The following is a 25,051-nucleotide window of genomic DNA, read 5'->3' as shown; positions in this document are numbered from 1 at the left end:
ACTTATACAAAATCGAGCAAAGAGTTATTATGAAAAAAAAATGCTTATTTCAGGAGCAAAACTTTGCTTCCGCCAATTCTTCCTCAAAATTGAAAGCGTTTTTTTATTTACTTTTCGAAGTACTCCCAATCATTTACCACTACTTTTTGTTATTCTTCGATTATCGCAAGACCTTATTTCGTTTCATTTGTTTGAAGTCTAAAACATAATTATAGTTTTTACAGATCATTTAGATCTAATATAAGCCTAAATTACTACAGATAGTAAAATAAATAAATAAAAAAACATAGTTGAGAAATTTATAAAATTCCTTCTTTGACACCGATCAGTCAAGCGGAATAGAACTGAAGATCTCGCATTATTTCGTGTTTAGGGGTCCCGGTGGTCTAAAGCTCGAACATTTAGGGTATTTTCAGTATTTTTTTTTACAATAAAAAAATGAAAAACGATATTTAAATTTTTTAGGATTTTTATTTAAATTATTTAAATTATTTAAATAAAAAATATTAATCAGTATGACTGTAGCTATGCCCCGTACTAGAATAAAAAAAAAACAAAAATTGACAAAATGGCGCGGTTTTGAATTTGACGCTCTAAAAATCGTTTTTTTTCAGTTTTTTAATCAAAAAAATACGAAATAATTGAAATATTGTAATAATATGGTTCTACGAGTAGTACGGGCGATAGCCATTGAAGTGAAGTGAACAACATATTAAAATTTCAGACGATTCGGTGGAATTTTTTTTTCACAACAGACCGAAGAAAGTAGTTTTGAGATAAATGAGTTTAAAGTTTTGAGAGTGGATATTTTCCATTGATGCCGCCGCGTGACGAATCTGGCTCTACCTGCTAAACCGGCTATAGAATCGAAAATACTGGGAATATCATTCCAAAAATTTGTCAGTGTATTTTTAAAAGCCAATGCTTTCGAAATATCAAAAAAAAACATTGATTTTTTTTTAATCTAAAGAAATCTAGTAGGGATATGAAAGTGAATGGTTCGTAATAGGGATGAACAATCAATTTCTCCTTTAATTATACTAAAAGCAAAAGGCAGTAAGAGTAAAGACCTTCTACTCCCTAGAGTTAGGAGAAATTATAGGAAGGGATAGGATTTGAAAATTTTACCGACCTGAGTGCATATTTAAGGAAGACCTTCTGTACACATTCAATTCTCTCAATTGCAAATTGGTGACAAGGTCAGATAAATGTTGAATGCTCTAATCTAGAGCGAACAAAGGAAGTAAAAAGTAATTTGAGAGTGTAAGGGGTCGAGAACTTCAAGCTATTACGCCGTATTAAACCTTAGATTGAGTAAGAAGTGGATCTTTGAATTCATGAACAGATTGAAGTCAAGTATTAGTAGTATTAAAAAAATGTCAAATGCTTTAGAAAAGTTCGCGTAAACGCTATCGAATCAGCAAAAGTCGAAAAACAATGTTCACCAAAAGCAGCTAGGTTGGAAACTGTAGACCTACCCTTGAGAAAGCCATGCTGATTGGTGGAAATTAGCAATGTACATTCCTTTTGCTTATAGTTCCTTTGAAAAGTTTGGTTATAATAGAAAGTTTTGAGATCGGCCTATAATTGCACACATCATTTTGTTTTGCCACTTTTGAAAATTTGGGTAATAGTAGTGATTTTCCAATCGTTGATAAAAACTCCAGAAGATAGAGCTTTATTAAAAATTAGTTTGAGGGGAATAACAATAGGCGGGCAGTTTTTGAGAAGAATTACGGACAGCCAATCCATATCCGTCTGCGAAGAAGTTTTTTAAACCCAAGATCCCATTCTCAATGTCCAGAGAAAAAAAGGTTTAAATAGCCCAAATTCAAAGATGAACCTAGATTAACATAACAAGAAGAAAACGAGTATGCATCATCACTAGTGATATTAGATATCAAAAAATCGGCCAAAAAATTGGCTATGTCCACAGGTGTAGTATGCAGATTTGTCATTAAAACGAGCAGCAGAAAACCGTAACTGCAGTTACGCACGAAAGAAACCCTCGCCTTTTTTGTCTTTTTGACTTTTTCAACGATCACCACATATGATAGTACAGCGAGTGAGTTGAGACCTCCATTTTCAGTGTTACCAAGTATGTCTCACTCCTTTTGCAATACGAGACCCAGCGTATCGTGCCAGCTGAGAATTTTTTCGTTTCCACCTTGACAGTCCACGCTCGCCCCAAACGTATTAAACACATTCGATGCCAATCTCCTCCGATGGTATCACTCGGTTTAGATAGTTCATGGTATATTATACCTGGCTGGTTCAACCAAATAAAAGCATAATCTTGGCGTTGTGAACACTCGGCTTTTCCATAAACGTGGAAGTGCATTTTTATCTTTGCAAGCAAATAATTTTCACGGCCTCTACTCGTACTCTACCTATTGTCCTTGCTTCTGAAACATTCGCATGTATCTAGCGATATCTCTGACTCTTTAGCTAGGGTGGGCTCCGAGCCAAAGAAGTTGTCACTCCCTTCTGCAGCCATCAAAGCCACGGTTAGCAAACGGGTTACTCTAACCCACAAGCGAGCGTGGGAGGCTGAGAGGGGCTACAGATGGACAAACCTGATGTTACCTGTCAGATCCGACCGACTGTCGCTGATCCTCATCTCATTAAGCAAAAGGGACTGTAGGTAGCTGGTTAGACTGATGAAAAAGTAGGCATCTCAGATAGTACACTCTGCCCAGCATGTGGGAAGAAGGATGAGACGGTGCGTCTGCCCGGCCTTCGCTCAAACCAGGCTTGGGGTCTTTGGCACTGATATGTTAAGAAGCAAACACCTTGGCGCCTTAGCACCACAAGCTCTACTCAGATTTCTTCGGAGGTCGGGTAGATTTAAAGAAAATTAAAAAGGGAACCCGAGTGCAGTAGAATGGACTTAATGTTGTCTTAGTGCTGTGCTTGCACTTCTTGCCCCGAAGAAAAAAAAAAACAACTCTCAAGACACGTTCTTCCGCTAATTACAGCCTTAGCTTAAGCATTTAAAAATATTCGATAAGCCTCAGCTGTAATTTCCTTCGAATGGAAGCAGAAATTAAAACTTCCCATAAACGACGAGAAATTGGCAAGTGCCATATTTTACTGAAAATAAATTGATGAAGTAATACAAACTCACTCCGGTTGTACCCACAGGTGTCCAAATTTAGTAGGTTTTGTTGTAGTTGTGTCAGTATAAAACATTCCCTATCCATTTCTGGAGAATACTGTTGAAGTACTTGGTTGGATATAAATCCGCACCGTGACTGTCGGGGAGAGTGTAATATATAATCGCTCCCAGCATAAGACCTTAGTCTAAAATAAATAAGTATAATAAATTTTCTGATGGTCTCTATTTTTTCTATCGTGGAAATGTGAATATAATTGGTTTGCCTTGCCTTCCTTTGCCAAACATTCACATTCATTACTCAAAGTTTGGGTAAACTGAAGTTGTAAACATTTCTATAGCTAGCCACTCCTTCTAAAGCAGGCATATCTATGTGTGCTTGGTGAACTCGTTTATAATGCGGCATCAGTTTAAAAATCCATGCTTTTAATTTATAAAATGTCTGCTCTTTTCTTTCTTGCCAGTATTCAATAATTTAATTTTCTTATATATTAATTTCAGCCGCATATCAAAAATGGCTTCTAACTTGGCGGTTTTTGCCGTGTGTCTGCTATCTCTGTGGATAGTCACTTCCGACGGTCAATCAACGCCAAATCTAGATGATTTATTAAATAAAATCTTCACCACAGAACCAACACCGTTCCAACCAACACCTACCAAAACCACCGTTCTTCAGCCGGAACCTCAACCTCAACCGCAACCGGATCCTGGCAGTGGCAAAAATTGTGGAGTAGACAAAGAGTGCGTTGCGCGTTTCCTATGTAACGAAGATGGCGCAGTCAACACGGATGGTTCGACCCTGATTGACATTCGTTTCGATGGCGAAGAGCAGTGCACTTATTTGGAAGTGTGCTGTAATACACCAGACAAAGTATGCGTCTGCCATTTTAATGTGAAGTCCATAGATATGAGAAAATAAAACTATTATTTTCATTTCAGTTGGAGAAACCGAAGGTACCCATCAAGCCAGACGTGACACATGATGGTTGTGGTTATCGTAACCCAGATGGTGTCGGATTCAGAATTACAGGCGACAAAGAAGGCGAATCACAGTTTGGCGAGTTCCCTTGGATGGTAGCAATCTTGCGTGACGAAGTGATTGGCGGAGAAACTTTAAACATTTATGAATGCGGTGGCGCAGTAATCGCACCAAATGTAGTCTTGACAGCTACGCATTGCGTGCTAAATCTGGACCCAAGTGTATTGGTGGCACGTGCTGGTGAATGGGACACACAAACCAAACAAGAAGTACTCCCACATCAAGATGCGCGCGTAAAAGAGATCATCCGTCATGAACAATACAATAAGGGCGCTCTTTATAATGACGTAGCACTGCTCATCTTAGAAACGCCATACTATTGGGAAGAAAATGTGCGTCCTATATGTTTACCTGAACCGGATGCTAATTTCGATCACTCACGTTGTTATGCCACTGGCTGGGGTAAGGACAAGTTCGGCAAAGATGGCACTTATCAACTGATTTTAAAGAAAATCGATTTACCTGCTGTACCACGAGATACTTGTGAAGCCAATCTACGCAAAACTCGTCTGGGTAAATTCTTCAATTTGGACAAGAGTTTCTTGTGTGCTGGTGGCGAAAAAGGCAAAGACACTTGCAAGGGTGATGGCGGCTCACCGTTAGTTTGTCCAGATCCAAACAATCCCAATCGTTACTATCAAGCTGGTATTGTTGCTTGGGGTATAGGTTGTGGCGTAGAGAATGTTCCCGGAGTTTACGCCAATGTGCCTTACCTGCGTAACTGGATCAACGAGAAACTTTCCGCACGAGGAATTGATTTCAAATATTTTACAGCTTAAAGATCTCTTAGTTTTGCAGTCACACACACGCGCATTGTTGCTACAATACTTCAGGTTATTAATACAGTACTTTGATGATGATATTTGGAATGATTTGAGATTAAAAAATACAATTAAATTGATTTAAAACCCTAATAAGATTTATGAATATTGAATTTCAATGGAGGGACATGGGGTTGAAAATGAAAGAAAAGTATTTCGAATAATTTTAAGAACACATCAAATATACTCTCTTACAAAACTTGTCTGAAAAAAATTTTTTATAAAATCCTGTTAGATTAGTGAAGACTTGCAGTTAATTTTAATTTTTGATTTTTAAGGAAAGAAAACCAGGTCGTAACTTTGTGATCATTTCACTGGTACACATTTATACTCGGTGTTGTAAGTTCCATGCCAATATGGGGTGAATCATTAAAATAATTTCTTCTCTCATATCGATGATCCGGCTGTAGGCGAAAATATTCTTACAAGCTCTTTCATGCATCGATGCAACTAAAATAAATTCGAAAAATATCATTAGACGATATTACCGTAATCACTTTTAATAGCTTTCGACAACGCAGCTCGACTAGAATATAAAAAATAATACACTTCTGTTAGGTATTTGGCCGGGCTCCTGATGTTGTTCCACAAATGGAGGGACCTACAATTTTAAGTGGACTCCGAATAGCAGATGGTTTTTTATGAGGAGCTTTTTCATGGAAGAAATACACTCGGAGGTTTGCCATTGCTTATCGAAGTAAGATCGCTATTACAATAGAAAAAATATTTTCAATCGCTTTGCTGTTTCATGCTTGGAGTTTCGAACCTACGCACTCCCGAATGTACCAACCCATTCGGCTACGGCGAACGTGAAAAAATGTTGTAATTGTCACTCATTTTGCCCTCGTATTACATGACGTGAACCCTTCCAATAAAGTTGTACCACATATCTTAAATGTTCAAGAAAAGTTCAAGAAAATGGTTGTACAGGGTAAAATGCATAGACCTTTGCGTGTTATTTACAAAAACGGAACGAAGAATTCAGTTAAACAGCTATAGTAGCAAGCAAGAAGAGAAATAACGAGGCAAAATTGAGAGAAGCACTCTTTCTTGGATGTACAATCAATTTGATCCTGCAGCCACGGCCTGTTTACCACCTCCCATTAAATTTTGTATTTCTCGGAATATTTAGATGATGAGCAGGCGTGGGATCCTTTCTAAACTACCTGTACAGACAACTTGGCATTTTGTTCGACACAATCTGCATTATGGCTGGAACTGTGAAAAATTAGAAAAATTTGCATAAGAAATAAATTACGGCATTCGCTTCGATGGCAAAGAGCAGTGTATTTGCGTAAGAAATAACATTCCGACAGGGTTGGGCATTTTGCACTACCACTAAATGGCGCTGTCACTAATTTTTTAGTGGTAGTTAAAATAGGGGTTTCATTATCACTAAATCTTCAATTCACTAAATCCGCTTATTTCACTAATTATTTAGTGCACTATGCCCAACCCAGTTTTCCGATCAGCTACCGCTGCATTTATATATAATTTACATAACTAACATCTTTTATAACTACACAATTTGAAAATCCCAACTGAAGCTATTTACTCTGAGAATACACTTTCGAAAATATAGCCTCCTCATAAAATAATTTCGCATAGGCTGAACAATTCTGTTTTGCGTTGGCACATTTTTTTCGTAATAGTTATTTGCAAATCTATGAACCACAATTTAAAGGTGATTAGGATGCCTAATTTCCAATCTGTGTCGGCCATCTTGAGCTTCTAGACCTAATAAATCCGTGATATCCTCATGGAAAAACTACTTTTTATTTGAGAGCAAATTCCAAAGAAAACACATAGAATTTAAAACTTTTGCTACAAAAGTTAGCAGTTTGCCCATTCTGCTTTGTTTACGTGAGGTCGTCGACTTTGACAGTTCATATAAAGATACCCTTGAGTACATTGTCGGATGCATAATACGAAAATTGAAGTTGACCGATTGTTCGTGCAATGAGCCTACATTCATTCCCTTTGGTTGACACTTTATCTAAGTGCGGATTGGTTAAACAAGCACCGAGTGCTTGAACACAACTAAAATCTTAGGATCAGCGATTAACGATTTCAACGGCAGGTTAAGTGAAAATGTGAGCTTGCTCAATAATATTTAAGGATTTTTTTCAAATGCTGGATGCATTTCCGGTAAAATGAGCCAAAAAGGAAAATACAGGGTCCGGCACTCGAAATGTAACCAACTACAGAGCGCTCGCGTTGATGCCCGTGCATCAGCTGTCTGTTAGTTGGCTAAATGACAGTCCAGAGTATTGATTACAAGCGTGCGGAAGCATTTTGGGGAGGGTAAGCACGAAAAAAGAAAATCAGCAATGGATTTCAAACGTAATAGTGTAATTGCATTATATTTGGCTGGAAAATCGGAACCAGCGATTGTTCGTGAGCTCGAGCCCCTTAACGTAAATAAAGTCTTTGTCTATCGCACCATTACTCATTCGGGCAGCTTGCGATTTGTTTCTGGACCGTCTCAAGGCCATAGTCAAGGCCGTAATTCTGTATTATTTTCACACATTTTTTACTTTGCATTGAATAAAAGTAATTTTTCAAACTAGATTTATGACCTTTTTAATTGGTTACACTTCGAGTGCCGGAACCTGTAATGAACAGACGATAAGATAGTTGTAATTGAACTATGTATTGCTCTCGGTGTCTCCTTACATATATTTTTGCGTACATCTACATTTATTTACCTTTTTCTAGCACAGATTTTAAACTTGGAACTTTGCAGTTAATCTAATAGGGTTTTGTTTATTACTTCGGTGTAGGTTTAGAAGTGGAATTAAAGTATAACTAACCCTTTCCGAAGGAAATACATTTTTTAGCAGGCAAACGATGTCCTCAAAATTCGCAAATGGATGAACATGGGTATTTTGAGAATGGAAAAAATATCTTTTTTTTTGTGGGAAATTTATAGTTTTTAAGATATACCACGGGTTGTCAAATCTTTTGTGCAACATATTGAAAGTGGCAGATTTTGTTAAAATCCAACAGATTAAGTTGATTCAGGTGTATTTTATTTCTGCACGGTTTTGGTTATCAAAACTGTTTATTAAACTACGGGCTTTTGGACTTGCGATATTACTCCTTCTAAAACCTGAAAAAAGTATAACAAATTTGGGAAACATTACTAAATATAGATGCCAATTACATACATGTCAATATAAATTCTGTCAAAAAAGTACCGGGAATTGTTTAATAAAACGTAAAATAATTGTTTAATCGTAAACATTTATTTTGTCGCCTTCAAAATAGGCTCCATTCGAAGCAATACACCAACGTCAAAGGCCAACGTTTAGTTCAGTCAGCAAAGCACCTTTTAAATGCCTTTGAAGAGATCTTCTTCAGCTCCTCCATCGAATTCTCCTTAATGGCCTCTATCGACTCAAAGCGGCGTCCGCGGAGTGGCAATTCAAGTTTTGGGAAAATGAAAAAGTCTCAGGGGGTTAAATCTGTTGAATACGGTGGTTGTTCGATGATATTTGTCGAGTTTTGGTCAAAAAAAGTGTTCACTATATGCGCCTTGTGAGACCGTGCGTTATCATGGTGCAAGATCCACATTCTCTCTCAAACTTCCATAGTAATATTCTTTATTAGCCGTAGAACCATTTGGAACGAATTCCGAGTGCATAACACCATGATAATCAAAGGAAACGAGTAATATGAGTTTTGACCGACTTTAACGTGGTTTTTTGGTTTTAGGCTCATGTATAATTAATGTATACATGTGTGACAAATCCACGGAAATGGTTAAGTAAAAAATAGATCATAATATCATAAAATAACATAAAATTATTCTATGGTTTACATCGATCTTTTTTAAATTTTTTACTCCCTGTTCAGAAAGGGGATAAACTTTTGCCCTTTTCTCCTTACTTCCAAATTGCACCAATGGATTAAGTAGCATTTGAAATCAATTGACAAACTTTACACCATCTTTTAGTATTGAATCATGTTACAAATCGTTGCTGCCCATAAATTTAATGATATAAAAAAGAATGGGTAAAATAGACTAAAGCATAAAGAGGTAGCAAATTTTAAATTTTTTTAAAAATCTTTGACCATTATTGTTAACTCACCAGGGTTGAATACTTCTAAGAAAACGAATGCTCTTTTCTGTTTTTAAGTTTTTTATTGATTTATACAGAAGACGTTTTGACGTTTGCTTAATTATCATGCGCATTTTTGTATTTTTTTTTTTATTGAATGTTTAAAAACTTTTTTATTGTTATTGGAGACAACAGTTACTTATTTTTATACTATAATTAATTGGTGTTATTTATGCTAATAATTCTAATTTACACAGGTTAAAACTAAAGCACTTACAATACGAGTATATAAGTATTTAATTATGTATTTTTTTCTCAACGCTATTTAAGCATTCAATTTTGTATCTTAAAAAAAATATCTTAGAAAAAAAAAATCGAATTTTAATATTTAGCAAAGAAAAAACATTTGAAAAAATTGTGATGTTTGACTGACCTCTAGAATTTCAGAGCAATACTGCAATAAATAAAATAAAACCTCATTCAAAGTGAAGTCATTAGGTAAGTAATTAGATGTACTTTGTCTCTGCAATTTAGAGTTTGAATGTCAAAATCAGCTGATTGCTGCTATAGAAATTTATTTGTGGACAAAAACTTAGACGCCTAATTCCACAAATTGCAATCAGATTGTTAACAAAACAAATGACTTTGATATTCAAAGTGCTAGCCTAATGCAGGCTGTCTCTACTGGCCTTGCTCACTTTGTTTTGTTTTGCTTTACTCTGAAAGCAACTATGGCCTAATGGTAGCTTTGAACGCTGTCAGAATAATCGGCAACAAACGAAGGTACGCGAGATTCGAAACGTTGAACCGCTTCATGCGCGTGAAGCAAAGATGCCAACTTGGGCAACTTCCAAATATTATGGCAGTACATTTTTAATCTTTAATGACAGTTGTCGTAGCAAAGCAAGCTCGCAATGGGTCAAATCAGCTGTGATAGTAACACCACTGCAAATGAATTCTCCTTGACGTAACTGAACCTCGTTGCCATAGAAAAAAAGCATGTACATACTCGTATATATATGCAGACTCCTATCTGCTCCACCAACTCCTATCTGGCGCAAACGGCGTCCATTTAGCTCGCGCAAACTTAATCATTATACGCCGCCTTGTAAAGAGTTTTTCAATAAGGGCGGGTAGATGTTGAAATGGAATAAAATGGCGTTTGCTGTGTGGCACGTAGCGCCGTCCTGCTGGAACCACATGTCGTGTAGGTCCATAAGGTTCAATATGGCCCATAAGAAATTGGAAGGGCCTCCACGTTTACCGAAAAATGGGCGCAATACGCGCAACGTTTGCGTTAATGAACACTCATTTTGATAATAAAGTTTTATTATTTGAACGTGCTGTTCAATCGTGTAACTTGCCATGATGATTTGGCATAAACAACTGAATAATAAGCAAAAGATTTGACAGATGTCACCAAATCAAAATGGCTGCCACAGGGCGCCAAAATCGACCCGCGCCAATTGAAAAACCCTTTATTATAAATTCGACGATTTCATTTTGAATATCGCAACAAAGGTACACTAATTAAAAGTGAACTACAACTCAGCGCGGGACTACAACATCAAAAACTATAAACAAACGAATTCGAAAGGGCAACATTTTTTTCAATTCGACATTGCAGTACATTTCTTATGAGAGCACTGTCAAATTCAATCTTTTTAAATATCTTTCGCTCGCAACACAATTCGTTTTAGAAATCAGTCAATATTTGGAAAAGGATAAATTTTTGTTTTAAAAATATGCATATTTTCTACTTTAATTTTCGAAAAAATATTACCATAGGACAAAAAAAAAATAATACATAACAAATCTTTATAAAAATTAAAAAAAATGGGAACCTATGAGTATGTGTGTAGTTGAAAGTACATGTTTTATTACTTTAATTTCTTAATTTTAGCACACTTTTTATTTTTGTAATTTTCTTAAATTACGATTAGGTACAGATTTATTGCTAAAGATTTTGATTCAATTGATATATTAGCATTTGAAGTAAAATTATATATAAATATGTTATGTAAAAATATTAAGGATAAAAATTATATGTACGTACATACTTTCGAGTATGTACATATGTATGTATGTATGTATATATGTATGTACGTAAGTAACAAACTGGCTGGATAGCGTTGGTTTATCCATTGCAGCAGAGAAAACTGAAGCAGCCCTCATTAGTAACCGTGAGAAACCAGAGAGAGCCTCTTTCACCATAGGCACACATGAATTTAAATCGTCTCGTCAGCTTAAATATCTGGGTGTTATAATTGACGACCGGCACAGTTTTGAGCCACATGCGGAATAAAAAACTCACAAAGCATCAAGAATCTTCGGTGAATATGGGTGGGCAACAAACGAGCGCTACTAACTACATAGTAACACACCATGCACTCTGCTATATGCAGCTCCAGTATGGAAAAAGTCTTGGAGGTAAAATCATATAGAAGGCCATTCGAGGTCTTGTACAGACTTTGCGCACTAAGCGCATACAAACCCGCCTCGGATGAAGCACTCACGATGCCCATCAATATACTGGCGGAAAAACGAGCAAGAGTGTACGTGTTAAAAGAGCAGTGTCGCGCTAACATATCAGGGACCATAAAAAGAGAGGAGGCTACATCCTTACGCAAAAAATTCACAAAAATGTGTGCATTCTACTACAACTAAGCTACAAGGTAATAAAAGGTACTTAGCTGTACCACTTTAGTGTGCAGCAGCTGACCTTACGAGCAGTCAAGCTTCAATAAATAAAGTTACAAATGAGCTCAGGCAATTCTTGGTTCATCCTCCCTTTTTGAGGTAATCATGACCGAAACAGAATTGCTGCGGGCAGCGGCTAACAGTTTGACGAGTGATGAACAGCTGATCTACTGCTGTCGGAAAATTCGATTGGTTAAACTCAATTGCGACGCGACGGATTTCAGCTGGTATTACATGGTTACAATAAAATTAATTTTGTAGTGAAATCTCTTCGTAAGTCTTTTTTTTTTTTTTTTTTTTTGTGAAGTAACTCTTTGAAGCTCATTGTTACAAAACACAACTTCTTTCTACATTATTGATGTTTTGCGGATTTTCTTGTGCAAATCGAAGATTATTTGCTTGTTATTTGCCTGCTGTTGCTTGAAAACAAACAAAGCGCTCAGAAGAACAACCCCGACTCTTCAATGCGGCGGGAAAAATAGAAATGAATCTAAATATTTTACCCCCGAAAAAAATAACCGACGTAGTCGTGAGTTCCATGTGAACACGAAAAAAGTGCTGCCAAACTCAAATGTCAAATTTTGATATTGTGACAACAGCTCTCTTCAATGTAAACAAGACAATTTAGCAAATAATTTTTTAGTCAAGTTTGCTGAATTTTCAAATTAAAATGTATTCGTTGACATGTGCGGTTGTGTCAGTGCCGGATTTACACAAAATGCCGCCCTGTGCACCATGCAAAATGCTGCCCTAATTTTTTAAATTTGTGTGTGCGTGTTTGTATTGTAGTACAGAAAATCGTCGTCTACACAATAAACAGGTGTAACAAACAAATTTATTGTTGAGCAAAATTTGTATTGTTTAATTATAAATTAAGTGCTAAGAAAATGTAATAAATAGCATAAAATATAGTAGCACATCTTAAAAAATAGAATCCAATTGAACCTATAGAACAGCATACTTACTTAAACATATTATCAATCTTTATTAGATGAGCAAAACTAGATAGATTTGAGATAACATTCATGCACATTCTTTGGCATTTTTTACTTTCACGATTCCACACTGTTAGTAAAAGATTACAGAAAGTTGAAATCAACATTACTGATATAATTAATGACAATCGTGGGTTGATAAAAGTAGTAGCAGATACACGAATGCAATTTAAAGTTTCTGAAAAAGAAGCGTTGAACATATCAGAGAGTCAAGAATACCAGGCGACTGTTTCGAGAAGAAGAAGAAGAAAGTTACAAGCTGTCGAATCAAGAGATGGGGAAGTTCAGTTGACAGGAAGCGACAATTTTCGAGTAAATACCTTCAATATCATACTAGGCAACGTTGATTCAGAAAGGTGATGTGTAAAACTTGATCTCATAAAAGCAATCATTATGTTGTTAAATGTTACTTAAAAATTTAACAGTCACATCGTTGTCATCTGCAAACGAAGAATTAAAGCAATCATTCAACAGCTGTACTCGCTGTACGCGAGTTGTGAAAATGCATACATATGTATTTTATTCTGGACATGGACATAATATTAATCCTTATGAGACGTACCTTTGTTCTCTAAGACTAAACAATCTTTTTCCGGACCAGCTTTCTCTTCTGTACCATGTTTTTTCGTGAAATAATTATGTAATTTTGGAGTCTTGTTCAAAACTTCCTTCTCCTTATTATTTTTCTCGAGAGCACGCTTTTTATATGCGTGCCCACTCAGCCTTTGGCGCCCGTCACTCATATTTTCCGTACATATAGAATTATTATCTCCGGAAGAATCAAAAACAATCCAGATTAATTGGAAAAACGTTAAATATATCAAGATGGTATGTTGACTTAATAGCGAATAAACAGCACAGCTGGTCACAGCTGACAATAGCTTGCTATAGAATGAGAGGGGGTTGCAAACTGCGTTTGAATTGAATTGAAACTTTAGCGCCGGGCCTAATTTAAAACTGAGCGTAACTATGTTTAAAAATGAATCAGTTTATTTTAGATAACATAAGTTAGCTGCGGTTCAATATTAAACCTCGTTCACATTTTACAACATCTCATTCAGCGGAGATAATTTTATCATATGTTGTGATATGAACAGTTAGAAACTAAACCGAGATCAGCTTCTTATTTTCTCCATAAACGTTTTCCCTGAGGTGGGCTCTAATACCCGCCGCTCCTCGAGTATAATTTTTTTTTTTTTTTTGTTTTTTTAATTTTCTTCTCCAAATTTTGCCGCCCTTGTAGAATCTGCCGCCCTGTGCGCTGGCACCGTTGGCACTTAGTGTAAATCCGCCACTGGGTTGTGTTAATGGAGAATGAAAGTGAGAGAAGAAAACGGAGTCTCAGAATTGGGCGGAAAATATTGAGAGATGCTAGCAACCCTCTCGATATGGACGAACCAATTTAAGTGCTTTCCTTTTTGTTAAAGAAAAAGTTGACTCACATACGGTTTAAAATAAGTTTATCAAAAATTACCAGTTAAATAAAGCTGCACTTACATACGTTTTGAGTTTTATTAAAGACAGCGCAAGCTCAGCGAGGTCGTCCTCCAAACTCCAGTTCTCTGACTACCCGCTGTTTTACGGTTTATTGCAAAGGGAGGCTATCAGCACAGAGTTGGCAAAGATTTCCACGTACCAATGGGCTAGTCAACATTTAGCTATGTACTAAAAGACGTATTGACGTCACTACAAACACGATTGTGTCCTCAGTGGGCATGACATGAGTGCCAATGAAAAACGGCAAAGCAAAGTGGAATTCTTTCAAACGTTTAGATTTCCTGGCATTATATGGGACGCACAAAGATTTCGCCCACTAAAGAAAAATTCCTCTACTACAAGCGGAAGGCCTACTACAGTGTCAATGCCATGACTGATTTTTCCTTTATTAGCTCCAACAAAGTGGCATACTGCTGCCGTGTTGTTACAACTTTACACCTGTGGAGGTCACATAAAAGTGCATATACTTCAAACATTTTGTTTTATTTATAGTTTAGGTAATATAGGACTTATATTTTACAGCCTTTTTTTATTTCTCGTTCAAATCTCATATTTTGTCCGTTAGTGTAACGCCGTCGTAAAAAAATTGTACGAAACTCTAAAAGATTTGACGTCACGAGTGTATGCGATGAATGCTACTCTACGAATTTCGAATGTACGTTCGGAGGTATTCGAATCGTATCATAACAATTTCTTATTTTCTACGAAAGAGAGTCTACGATGAATTGCATGATAGGGCTGATTAATTCTCTGTTTTAAATTTTTATTGTTGAAACTTACGGCTTTATAGATTGAACGTAGCGAGGGCTCGTAAGGAGATAGGCCTTTATTACTTGGAGTTTGCTCACCTACTGTCTACTGTGACAAAAAGTCTAAAAGCGTACATACACACATACACTTATATATACGTACATACATTCATATATACGTATGAGTGTCCATTGCAAATACACGCTCCTCATTTGTGTAATTACTGAAATAATATGAAAACAAAAATATGTACATAATAAAGAAGTGAATTATAAAAATTACAAAAAAACCGTAATTACATTTACATTTACATATATTACGTTGTTAATAAAGCGTCAATTGATTTTTAGATCGACTAATAAGCGTTTTGCTGAGCTAAGCGCCCAATTATCTTTCAAGATATTTTTTTATGATAAGTTCATTTCATGCCTTGTTTATGTAGCATATTTTTAATTTTTTGTCTTCTTTTACTTTAATTTACTTTTAATTTTTAGTTCTTCAAATTTCGTATTGCATGTACTAGTATATGTAGAACAGCGAATTACATACTTATACATAAGAACAAATATACGAGTACTACAATATATAATACATTGACGAATACGAATACGAATACACCAGTTCCAAATTTGGTTGATAATAATATTTTTCATATATGTATATACTAACTAGCAAGGCATTGTTTGATTGATTGATTGATATACATATACATATACATTAATATATAATTTATAATATTTATCTAAATAGCATTTTTTATATATTTTATATACAGATTTATTCAAAGTTATTTTACATATAAATATATTTTTTCGAATGAATTTCAAATTATATATAGAATATATTATTAGTACAACAACACCAAAAATAGTATTTTGAGTTGTTTAACGATGACATTTCAAAACTGACCTCAAACTGAAACTGACCTGAAACTTAAAATATTTTTTTTTGTTTTGTGTATTACAACTTCGCTATTTAACCGCTCGTTGTATACTGCATAGCTTAACTTGGAAATCTACGCTTTTTTGTAAATATTTAATTTGTTTAAAAAACATAGTTTGGGGAAAAAGAAATCCACTTATTTTGCGTAAAATTTTTGCTCAAATGGCTTAAAACTGTTTTATGCAGCGACAACTCAAATGCCGGCCAACTTCGATTATTTCTGTGATTTTATTGACATTTTCGACGTCATCGACATTTCCTTTAGCATCAAAAATGCCTGCTTGGAATCGACGAAACCAAAATTGCTGGTAATTGGTTGTTACAGTAGCGGTACCAAAACACCATTTACAGTCTGTGTCAGAAGAAAAGAAACAGTTTGTTGTGAAGTGGACTCAGCGGTATAAGGTGTACAAAAATGTTGATGACTTTTCCGAGGGCGGCTTGAAGCGAGTGACGACAAAAAAGCTGGATAAAGTGATCGTTCAACTTTTAAAGCAGGACCCTCCTTTGTGGCTACGCCAAGCCCGATCAGTTCTTGCTAAAAAGGGAATGTCGGCTGAAGGAGGCAAACATATCCTACCAGCCCACATTATCAAAACCACTGCTCTCAGAAAAACATATTGAGAAACAACAAAACAAGAAACAGGCGTCACGGTATTGGACTGGCCTTCTCAGTCCCCAGATGCCAATCCCATTGAAAATGTGTGGGGAATTATGAAAACGCATCTTGTGGAAAGGATAGTCTACGATTTAAAACAACTCGTGTGTCAATTTCGCAAAATCTAGCACTGTTTGTCGACGAGGTACGCAGAAAAGCTGGTTCAAGGCATGATGAAGATGCCAGGCTATACTCGACAACGATGAGACTACACGGCTTATTGTGTAATTGCGACTCGTAGTTTTGTACATACTTTCATGTAAACAAAATTTTAAATATATGTCTTTTATACTTCATAAATAATCGCGGTTTGTTTTTTCGGACACAGACTGTACAATTTCAGCGACCTGGCTTGTATTTCCGCCTTTATCAAAGAATAAATGTTAAATTCACCGTTTTGTTTTTTTTTTTGACTTCCATTGTTAACACCCTGTAACTCACAACGGAATAGAACAAACAAAAAAACAGCGCAATATTTTTTTTAGTGTGAAATGCCCCCTTGACAACGAGCGTAAAATTTAAATTGCTTGTTCGATACTTTACGAAATATCGATTACTACAGCCATCTACCGAGAAAATAATGGATTTTTTCAGTAAACTAATATTTTAAACAATTAAAAGTCCATCAACAAATCAATAACGGATTTCTATTTCCCCAAACGATAATAAAAGATATGGGCATGTCTGCAGTATGATTTTTATAGCGCACCAATGAAAATCCACTCGTTTTATGCATCAATGTAAGTAGATTTATTAAATTACTTTGAAGCATTCTTATGTAAATGTTAATTAAAATTTTGACTAAAACAAAACTGATTTGCACAATATTATCATGTTTTTTCTGTATAAATACAACTCTAGTTTAAATACAATTTGCACATCATTTGAATTTTTTAATTTTAATTTATTAAACGTGGTTGTTTTGTATGTTAATTAAATTTTGCATCTCACAATTGTTCAATTTAGTATTTTCTATTTTATGTTTTTTTCTTTCATTTGTCTTATGTTGTTGAACCCTAAGCTCTAATTGCGATTTTCACAACCATTTGACTAGAATATTTATAATTACGCTACACGATAACGATTTTTTACGGTTCTATATATCATTAGAACATCTCAAAATCACAATAAATACATTTTACCTACACACAATATACATATTTATGTACTTGCAATGTTTCCATTTTATTCACCAAAAAAAACCGAGAAATTTCTAAAAAAACGTGTTTATTTCAAGCCATTAATTCAACGAAGTAAAACTGATTATAATTTTTCATTGTGTTAAAATTAGCGTTAACTAATTGAAGCCCAACGAATCAAACATTTGACTAATCAACTCAATTATTATCTGCCAGTGCTTTATGGTAGCTTTAAATACGATTAGTTTGTATGACAGACGCGCAAGGGGATCTGCTAAGAAGGTGTATTGCTAGGTTAGACGAGGTAAAGTGGCTGTAAGTTACGGCTCACCTAGGCCATATAGAGGGGCCTTGTGATACCAGCGGAACTATCCCTTCTTTACTCCGCAACATCCGCGATGCTGCTCGGAAAAACGATTCCGAATAAATTCAATCTTTTTCTACATACATCCTGACAGCCACAGCAAAATTCAAAATATGGTGCCCCAATACTACTGGCATGCCTTCCTATAAGACAGTGTCCACATAGGACTCCTACTAATATTCTTAAATATTTCCTATAAAATTTAAGTAAAATGTTAGTGCGGCCCATATTCCAATCTGGCCATGTTTGTCTACTAATGCTACAAGTTGCAACTGTCTCCAGCGATGATTGGCAATACTTAAGGTGTATCTATCTATTTGCAACTTACATGTTGCCAAGGGCATAGGTCATCAACTTTGTCTTGAGTGATTTGGAGCTTGGTGCCCAGTCTAGCTAATTCATCCGACTTACAGTTACCCTCAATGTTCCTGTGGCCCGGTACCCAGAGTAGAGTTATAGAGAAAAACTGTGCGAGTATTCTTAATTGTTCATAACACGCTACCACTGTTTTCGAAGAGTGCTCCTGCCTGACTATCGGAATATATGTAGATATTTCTGTTTGTAGATGTGTATTTATTTAGCGCTAAAATGGCTTCATTAATCGCCAAGACTTCAGCTGGGAATTCGCTGCAATCAGGTATGCGAAAATCTGCTGCCTATAGTATCCGAAAAGACACCGCCATCACTTGATCCATGAGCGTAGAACCGTCGGTATATGGTATATACCGACTCCACTTTTAATAAAATATTAAACCCTTTTCGCAGTGCTCTCTAAATGGAAATTTGGTTGCATAAAGGCTGTCAAGGGCTACTTAAAGCATGCTGCATTAAATGGATACACAAGACAGTTATATTTTTATTCTACGACCAAAATTCCTATGTTCAAAAAAATTAGACTTCATCCATCATTCACCACTTAAGCAGAGTACTAAGTTCGCATTTCACGTGAAATGTCTGTCAAATTCCATACAAACTGCATTGTCGTGAAATATGCGTGAAATTTCGTATGTATGTCGCGGCAAAGTACATAATACTCAATTTACGCCGGGAAAACTTTGCGCAACATTCCAGCAACATGATGCTAACAACATGTCAAATGCACATGACATTTAAAATTGAGCGAAAACTGCGAGTTATGCGGTTGACTTCGAAAAGAGCGTAAGTAAATGTTTTTTACATATTTTTTGTGTCAATATATAATATGTATATGTATGTATATTAATTAGTTTAAAAACACTTTTCTTATCAAAATTTGCCAGTTTCTACTGGGGCGCTGCTCCTAAATTCAACGTTTCTTTTCATTTCACAATCAATGTTGCTAGCAACATTTCACGGCAAGCCAAATGCAAGTTGCTGGTGAAATTTCATGGCTGTAAAGTTAGCGCTAGCCTTTAATTATCATAGAAGTATAAACAAGAAAAACTTTACCTGTAAAACTCTAAACGATGCAAGCAAACCCTTTGATTGCAAAATATCCTTCGAAGCTAAAGCTGAGCCACTGGAAATGACAAAAAAGTGATGGTGGTCAAAGTTTCCTAACTAGTGCAGCCCCTCTCCTCCAACTCCATCTCCACCAACACCAAATGAGTAGAAAAATTGTAAGCTCACGTTTTAACCTATAAATGCGAACCCCTTATATGCAATGAACTGAAAATTCGCTCTTAGCTTAGTTTTTTCTTTCATTGTTGCCCTTATCATTTTTAGCCAAATAATACTCTAAATGATCAAATTACCTTTTTCTATGATTATTAGTATAATAATCAGGTTCTTAAATAATATAAAATATAGAATGTAAAACATAAAATATAAAATATGAAATACAAAATATGGGAATAAGTTTTTGCCCTCCTAAAAGAGGGGTCGCTGCTGATACTATTTTTGTGTTCGCTCTGGTAATATATTGGTGATTTGAAGGTATATAGGTATGTGAGGTCTCGATGGCAGTAGTTGACAGCGTAAAGAACCTTTTTTATCTGACATCAAAAATGTCTACATTCGTCCCGAAAAAACAGCATTTGCGGGAAGTCATGCTTCATTACTACCTTTTCAAGAAAAATGCCTTTGAAACGTGTTGTATATTGATCAATATTTACGGTAATCACGCTCCATCAAATACAACTCGGAAAGCGTGGTTTCGACGCTCCCAAAGTGGCAATTTCGACGGCGTGATAAGGCGAATAATCGCGAAGAGGCACCGAAAAAATTCAAATATACTCAACTACAATAATTATTGGATGGCGACGCATGTCGAACTCTTAATAATATGTTTAGAGAGTTGCCTGTTGACTGATCAATCGTTGGTAAACGTTTGCACGCGATGGTGATGGTCCAGAAAGCAGGTAACTGGGTGCCACATCGATTGAAGGAGAGGAATATCGAGAGACGTTTGGTGACGTGAGAGATGCTTCTTGAACGGCAGAAAAGAAAAGGTTTTCTGCATCACATCGTCACTGGCAATGAAAAAGGGATATATTATGATAACCCTAAGTGCCTAAAATGTTGGAGCTTTGCCAGTGAACCAGGTCCATCGACAGCGAATAAAAAATATTCATGCAAAGGTTATGTTGTGCATCTGGTAAGATCAGAAGGACGTCATCTATTATGAACTCTTTAAACCACCTGAAACCATCATTAGCGATCGTTACCAACTATAGCTAATGCGTTTGAATCGAGCTCTGAAAGAAAAGTGGCTGGAATGGTAAGCTAAACATGACAAACTGATTTTGCTGCATGACAATGCCAGGTCACACGTTGCTAAATCGCCACAAAATTATTTAAAGGGACTGAATTAGGAAATGTTGTCCCACCCGCCGTATTCCCCAGACATTGCACCTTCGGATTATCATATGTTCCGATCAATGCAGTCAGCCCTTATTGGAGAGCGATTCACTTCTTACGAGTGATGAATGAATCAAGGCAAAAGAACTCGAATTTTTCGTGAAAAGAATACATATGCTGCCTGAAAGATGGAGTAAAGTTGTAGCCTCTAATGTCAGATAACATTTAATAATTTAAATAATTCGTAACTTTGGCTAAGAAAGAACGGAAACTTATTCCCATGCCCAATATAAAATAAAAAATGTAAATGTAAATGTAAATAAAATATAACCTTTAAAGTGCGCTCAAACTCATTTCGTTGTTTCTCAGCTGTCTCACAAAGCTACATTTCTTAGTTCAGACGACAGTTCTCGATTTTGTTCCCAAATTCTCGAACAGCCCGGGCGTATGAGCAACGAGTATTCGCACACCTGTCTGATGCTCTTTAGAAAATTTTCAAGCATGAGCTCGAGTTTTTCGAGTAATTTTAGCGATGCTTATTCAACAAAAAGGGTGTACGCGCCAATTATATATATATATATTATTCAACCAAATACGTCAACAGCTTCTTTTTAAGTTTTAAAAATTATTTATACACGGTGCTAACATCGTTCGAAATCTAAAGAAATCTTGACGAATTATTGTCGACACGACAGGTGTAATATTTTATGAAAGCAAATAGAAACAAAAAAAATTGCAATATATGTAAGTGGATACCAACCGATGATCAGTTAACGTATTTTCTTGAGTAATCCAGCTCAGTATTCCGATCAGTTATCACGAGAACGATCCGGATCATTTGTATGGGTTTTGGCAACACTGATATAAAACTTTAGTTCTGGTAATATGAAGAGAAGGAACTTAAACCATCTGTTGCATTCTTCACTAGAATTATTTTCGAAAACGCATTCGATATACTTAAACAAGATTCAGACCATTACTTAATCTCAAGGAAAATACAGACTTGGACTCAACCATTAAAATAATTATATGTGGATGTGTTCTGCACAACATTTGCTGTTGGGAGGATGACAGTAATGGAAGATGAAAAACCTGCAAGTAATACAAATTTTCAAGACAACGATATTTCAACTCATTATCGGAGTAATATGGTTTTTCAAGAGCTGATCTAATCAGATCTCTTTCAAGATCACGCGCAAAATTTTTTTCCGGGGGCTGGTCATAAGCCATTGGAGCACAGCTACTTTTACTACATACAATAATTTGACAAATTTTCAACAGTCGATTTCTCAAATGGTTTGTATTAGTGAGTATCTATATGTACATACATATATATGCATACAAAAGTAATGGTAATTATAAGTCAAGTTGTAAGTACTAAATTTTCATCAGCTGGCGATGGAGATGTGGCGAGTGAGGATTTCAATACCTTGCCGCACTTAAACTAGTTTTAAACATTTAAGAATTTTCAATACTTAACAGAAAAAAACTTTTGGTTTGTTTATCGCAATTAGCTTCAGAAATCTCTTTAAATTTAATTTTTTAATTAAATTAATTTACAAATCATTTTCAAGTATAAAAAGTCTTTCTACTTGAAGCTCGTGACTTTTTTAATGGAAGCAAGTAATATTTCAAATTTTGAAATTTCGGTCTAATTCTTAGGAAGACTTTGGAAATACATAATTTTATTCAACAATGAGTATTTAAATTTTTAACAGACATCACTTTTTCGGAAGTTAATAATTTTTGGATAAATACGCAAATATACTTGTACACATTTATTAACTAAATTATTACTTACATATCTTAAACTATGAAAAGATATATATACGTATGCATTTAAACAGCTATTAAATACTATTTTTAAATGTTAGAATGAATAAATGACTTAAGAATAACAAGTTTAGGTACATATCTGTGTGCGTAGACACATTGCAGTTTTTTATTTTTATTTTATTTTCACAACCCTCCTTAATCATAGAATGATTAAAGAAAGCGTACCAATATTAATGTGCGTAACAAGGTAAATGCAACCCTGCAACCAGTCGCACTTCCTACCTCTCAGGGCTGTTTTTAATTTTCATTCGTCATCGAAAACGGTAAATATATGCAATAGCTTATTAAATTTTAATAATTAGAATAGTTAAGAATTTAAATTGTTTTAACAAAAATGTTGTTGTTTTTTCAAAATACTGTACCCAGAAAGTTTAGGTGGGAGCAAAGTACTCGAGGTTCGGTAATGGAAGGAATTATTTTACAGTCAGTCGAAAAGTGTAAAGCCATCGTCGAAACAAAGTGTAAGTGTAAGTAGAAGTAGAAGTAGAAGTAGAATAGAATAGAGTAGAATTAGAAGAGAAAAGAAAAATAAGGAATTTTCCAATAGAGATGTCCCATCTTTAAAATGCCATATCAGCCATACATACGCGGTTTTTAAATAGTGGTTTAACATAACTTTTGCACATCCTAATCAAAGGAGTTCTGATATTTCCAAAGATTAGGAGGCCTCATATTTTTTGATTTTTGATTTCATTTGATCCGGTAAGGAGCCGGTCGATACCAACCGAGATTTCAGACAAGCTAATTCTTTATCTTGTGGCTTTTCCCACCTCTTGCTCGAAAAAATCTCTCGAGCTGCCGAGCAAAACCGCACTGACACTATCTTTCATAAGAATACCATACTACTAGCATATGCCGATGGAATCGATATTTTCGGCGAAACCAAACACGCCGTATACTCGACATATTCCAGTTTAAAGAGAGGGGCGAGCAGTATGGGTATTGCGGTGAATGAGGGCAAAACAAAGTACCTGCTGACAACACACAGGTTCTCTTCGCGAATTGGAAAATATATTAGTGTTGACAACCAACAATTCGATGTTGTGAAGGACTTTGTCTATCTTGGGACCAGCATTAACAACAGAAATGACGTCAGCCTGGAGATCAAGCGGGGAATAACTCTTGGCGTTACTTTATGTAACAACAGATGTTAATTTGAGCTCAATGGGCAACTGAGAAGTAGAGCTCTCTCTCTCGAAGGACCAAACTGGCACTCTACAAATCGCTCATCATTCCCGTCCTGCTATATGGCGTAGCAGTATGGACGATGTCAAGAGCAGATGAAAAAATGTTGGGAGCCTTCGAGAGAAAAATTCTACATAAGACCTTTGGCCTCCCTCCGTGTTAGTGAGGTCTATGATGTACGGTGCAACAGCGAGCTGTATTTGCTATATAGGGATACAGACATAGTTAAGCGTGTCTCACCCGTATGAAAGAAGACGCTCCAGCAAGAAGAGTTTACGACATGGTATTTCAACGTGGAATACGTGGAAGAGAAAGACAACATCTCCGTTGGAAAGACCAAGTGCTGCAGGACCTGTCATAACTCGAGAATTTAAACTGGCACCAACGAGCGCTATTTTGGATTCGACCAAACAAGACACACAGTTGTAGCACCACATAAGAAAGAGATGCCGCATTCACGCCTGCGATATTTTTGTTGTGAATACCGACTTACTTTAATTTATCCATTATTGCACAAGTGACTACTCCGATTTGCCGATTATTGTCATCGACTTAAAGTGGCGATCGACGACTTAGAACCTCTTTAAAAGAATTTTAATAACGCTACTCGTTCGTGATCTTCTTCTTATTCTTGCGTTCGTTCTTGCATCCTCTGCGATATTCGCAGCCGCTTATGCGTAAAATTTAATTTATTTTTCTTTAGCATCTTTCAAGCTTTATAGCCCATCTCATCGGAATCTGTGCGGGATGTGCATGAGGTGTATACTTTTCTTCGCCGAGAGCGAACTGTCTACTTAGTCCACTAGCAAGGATGATAGATTTACAAGGTTTGCCCTTTAACTATGGTGAAAAAGAAAATTGTGAGAGAGCTTCGATTGTCACGTCACGATCATGCAGCCGAAGTCTGCACCATCATTTCACAAGTATTCACACACTCGTCCAATTAGTCGTTGTTCAGACGGCACGCAGTGTCATGCTTTTTCATATATCACCAATACTATCTCAGTTCTTTTGCAAACACATCCCAAGTCACGTCAGCCCATCAGCAGATTCTGTCGCATACCGGTCTGTTTCAGCATCCAAATTAGTATTTGTTGATGCCACCTAGATATCGATACTTATACTTGCTTTTGGCGTGGGAACAAAGTATCGTGTACTAAATAAATAT

The 25,051-nt window shown here is 35.9% G+C and overlaps 1 protein-coding gene across 1 annotated transcript in view; it reads left to right on the top strand.

Moving 5' to 3' along the window:
• Positions 1-5,071, top strand: part of LOC128864680 (uncharacterized) — a 31,697-nt gene extending 26,626 nt beyond the window's left edge. The window contains exons 4-5 of the mRNA XM_054104433.1: positions 3,617-3,986; positions 4,055-5,071. Coding sequence (XP_053960408.1) covers positions 3,617-3,986; positions 4,055-4,933 — 1,249 coding nt within the window. The 3' untranslated portion in view covers positions 4,934-5,071. The remainder of the gene's footprint in view (positions 1-3,616; positions 3,987-4,054) is intronic.
• The last annotated feature ends 19,980 nt before the right edge of the window (positions 5,072-25,051 follow it).

Source organism: Anastrepha ludens, chromosome 5 (genome assembly GCF_028408465.1).
Source record: "Anastrepha ludens isolate Willacy chromosome 5, idAnaLude1.1, whole genome shotgun sequence".
Lineage (NCBI taxonomy): Eukaryota > Metazoa > Arthropoda > Insecta > Diptera > Tephritidae > Anastrepha > Anastrepha ludens.
Note: the sequence above shows the minus strand (reverse complement) of the source record. Positions and strands in the feature narration are given on the sequence as shown.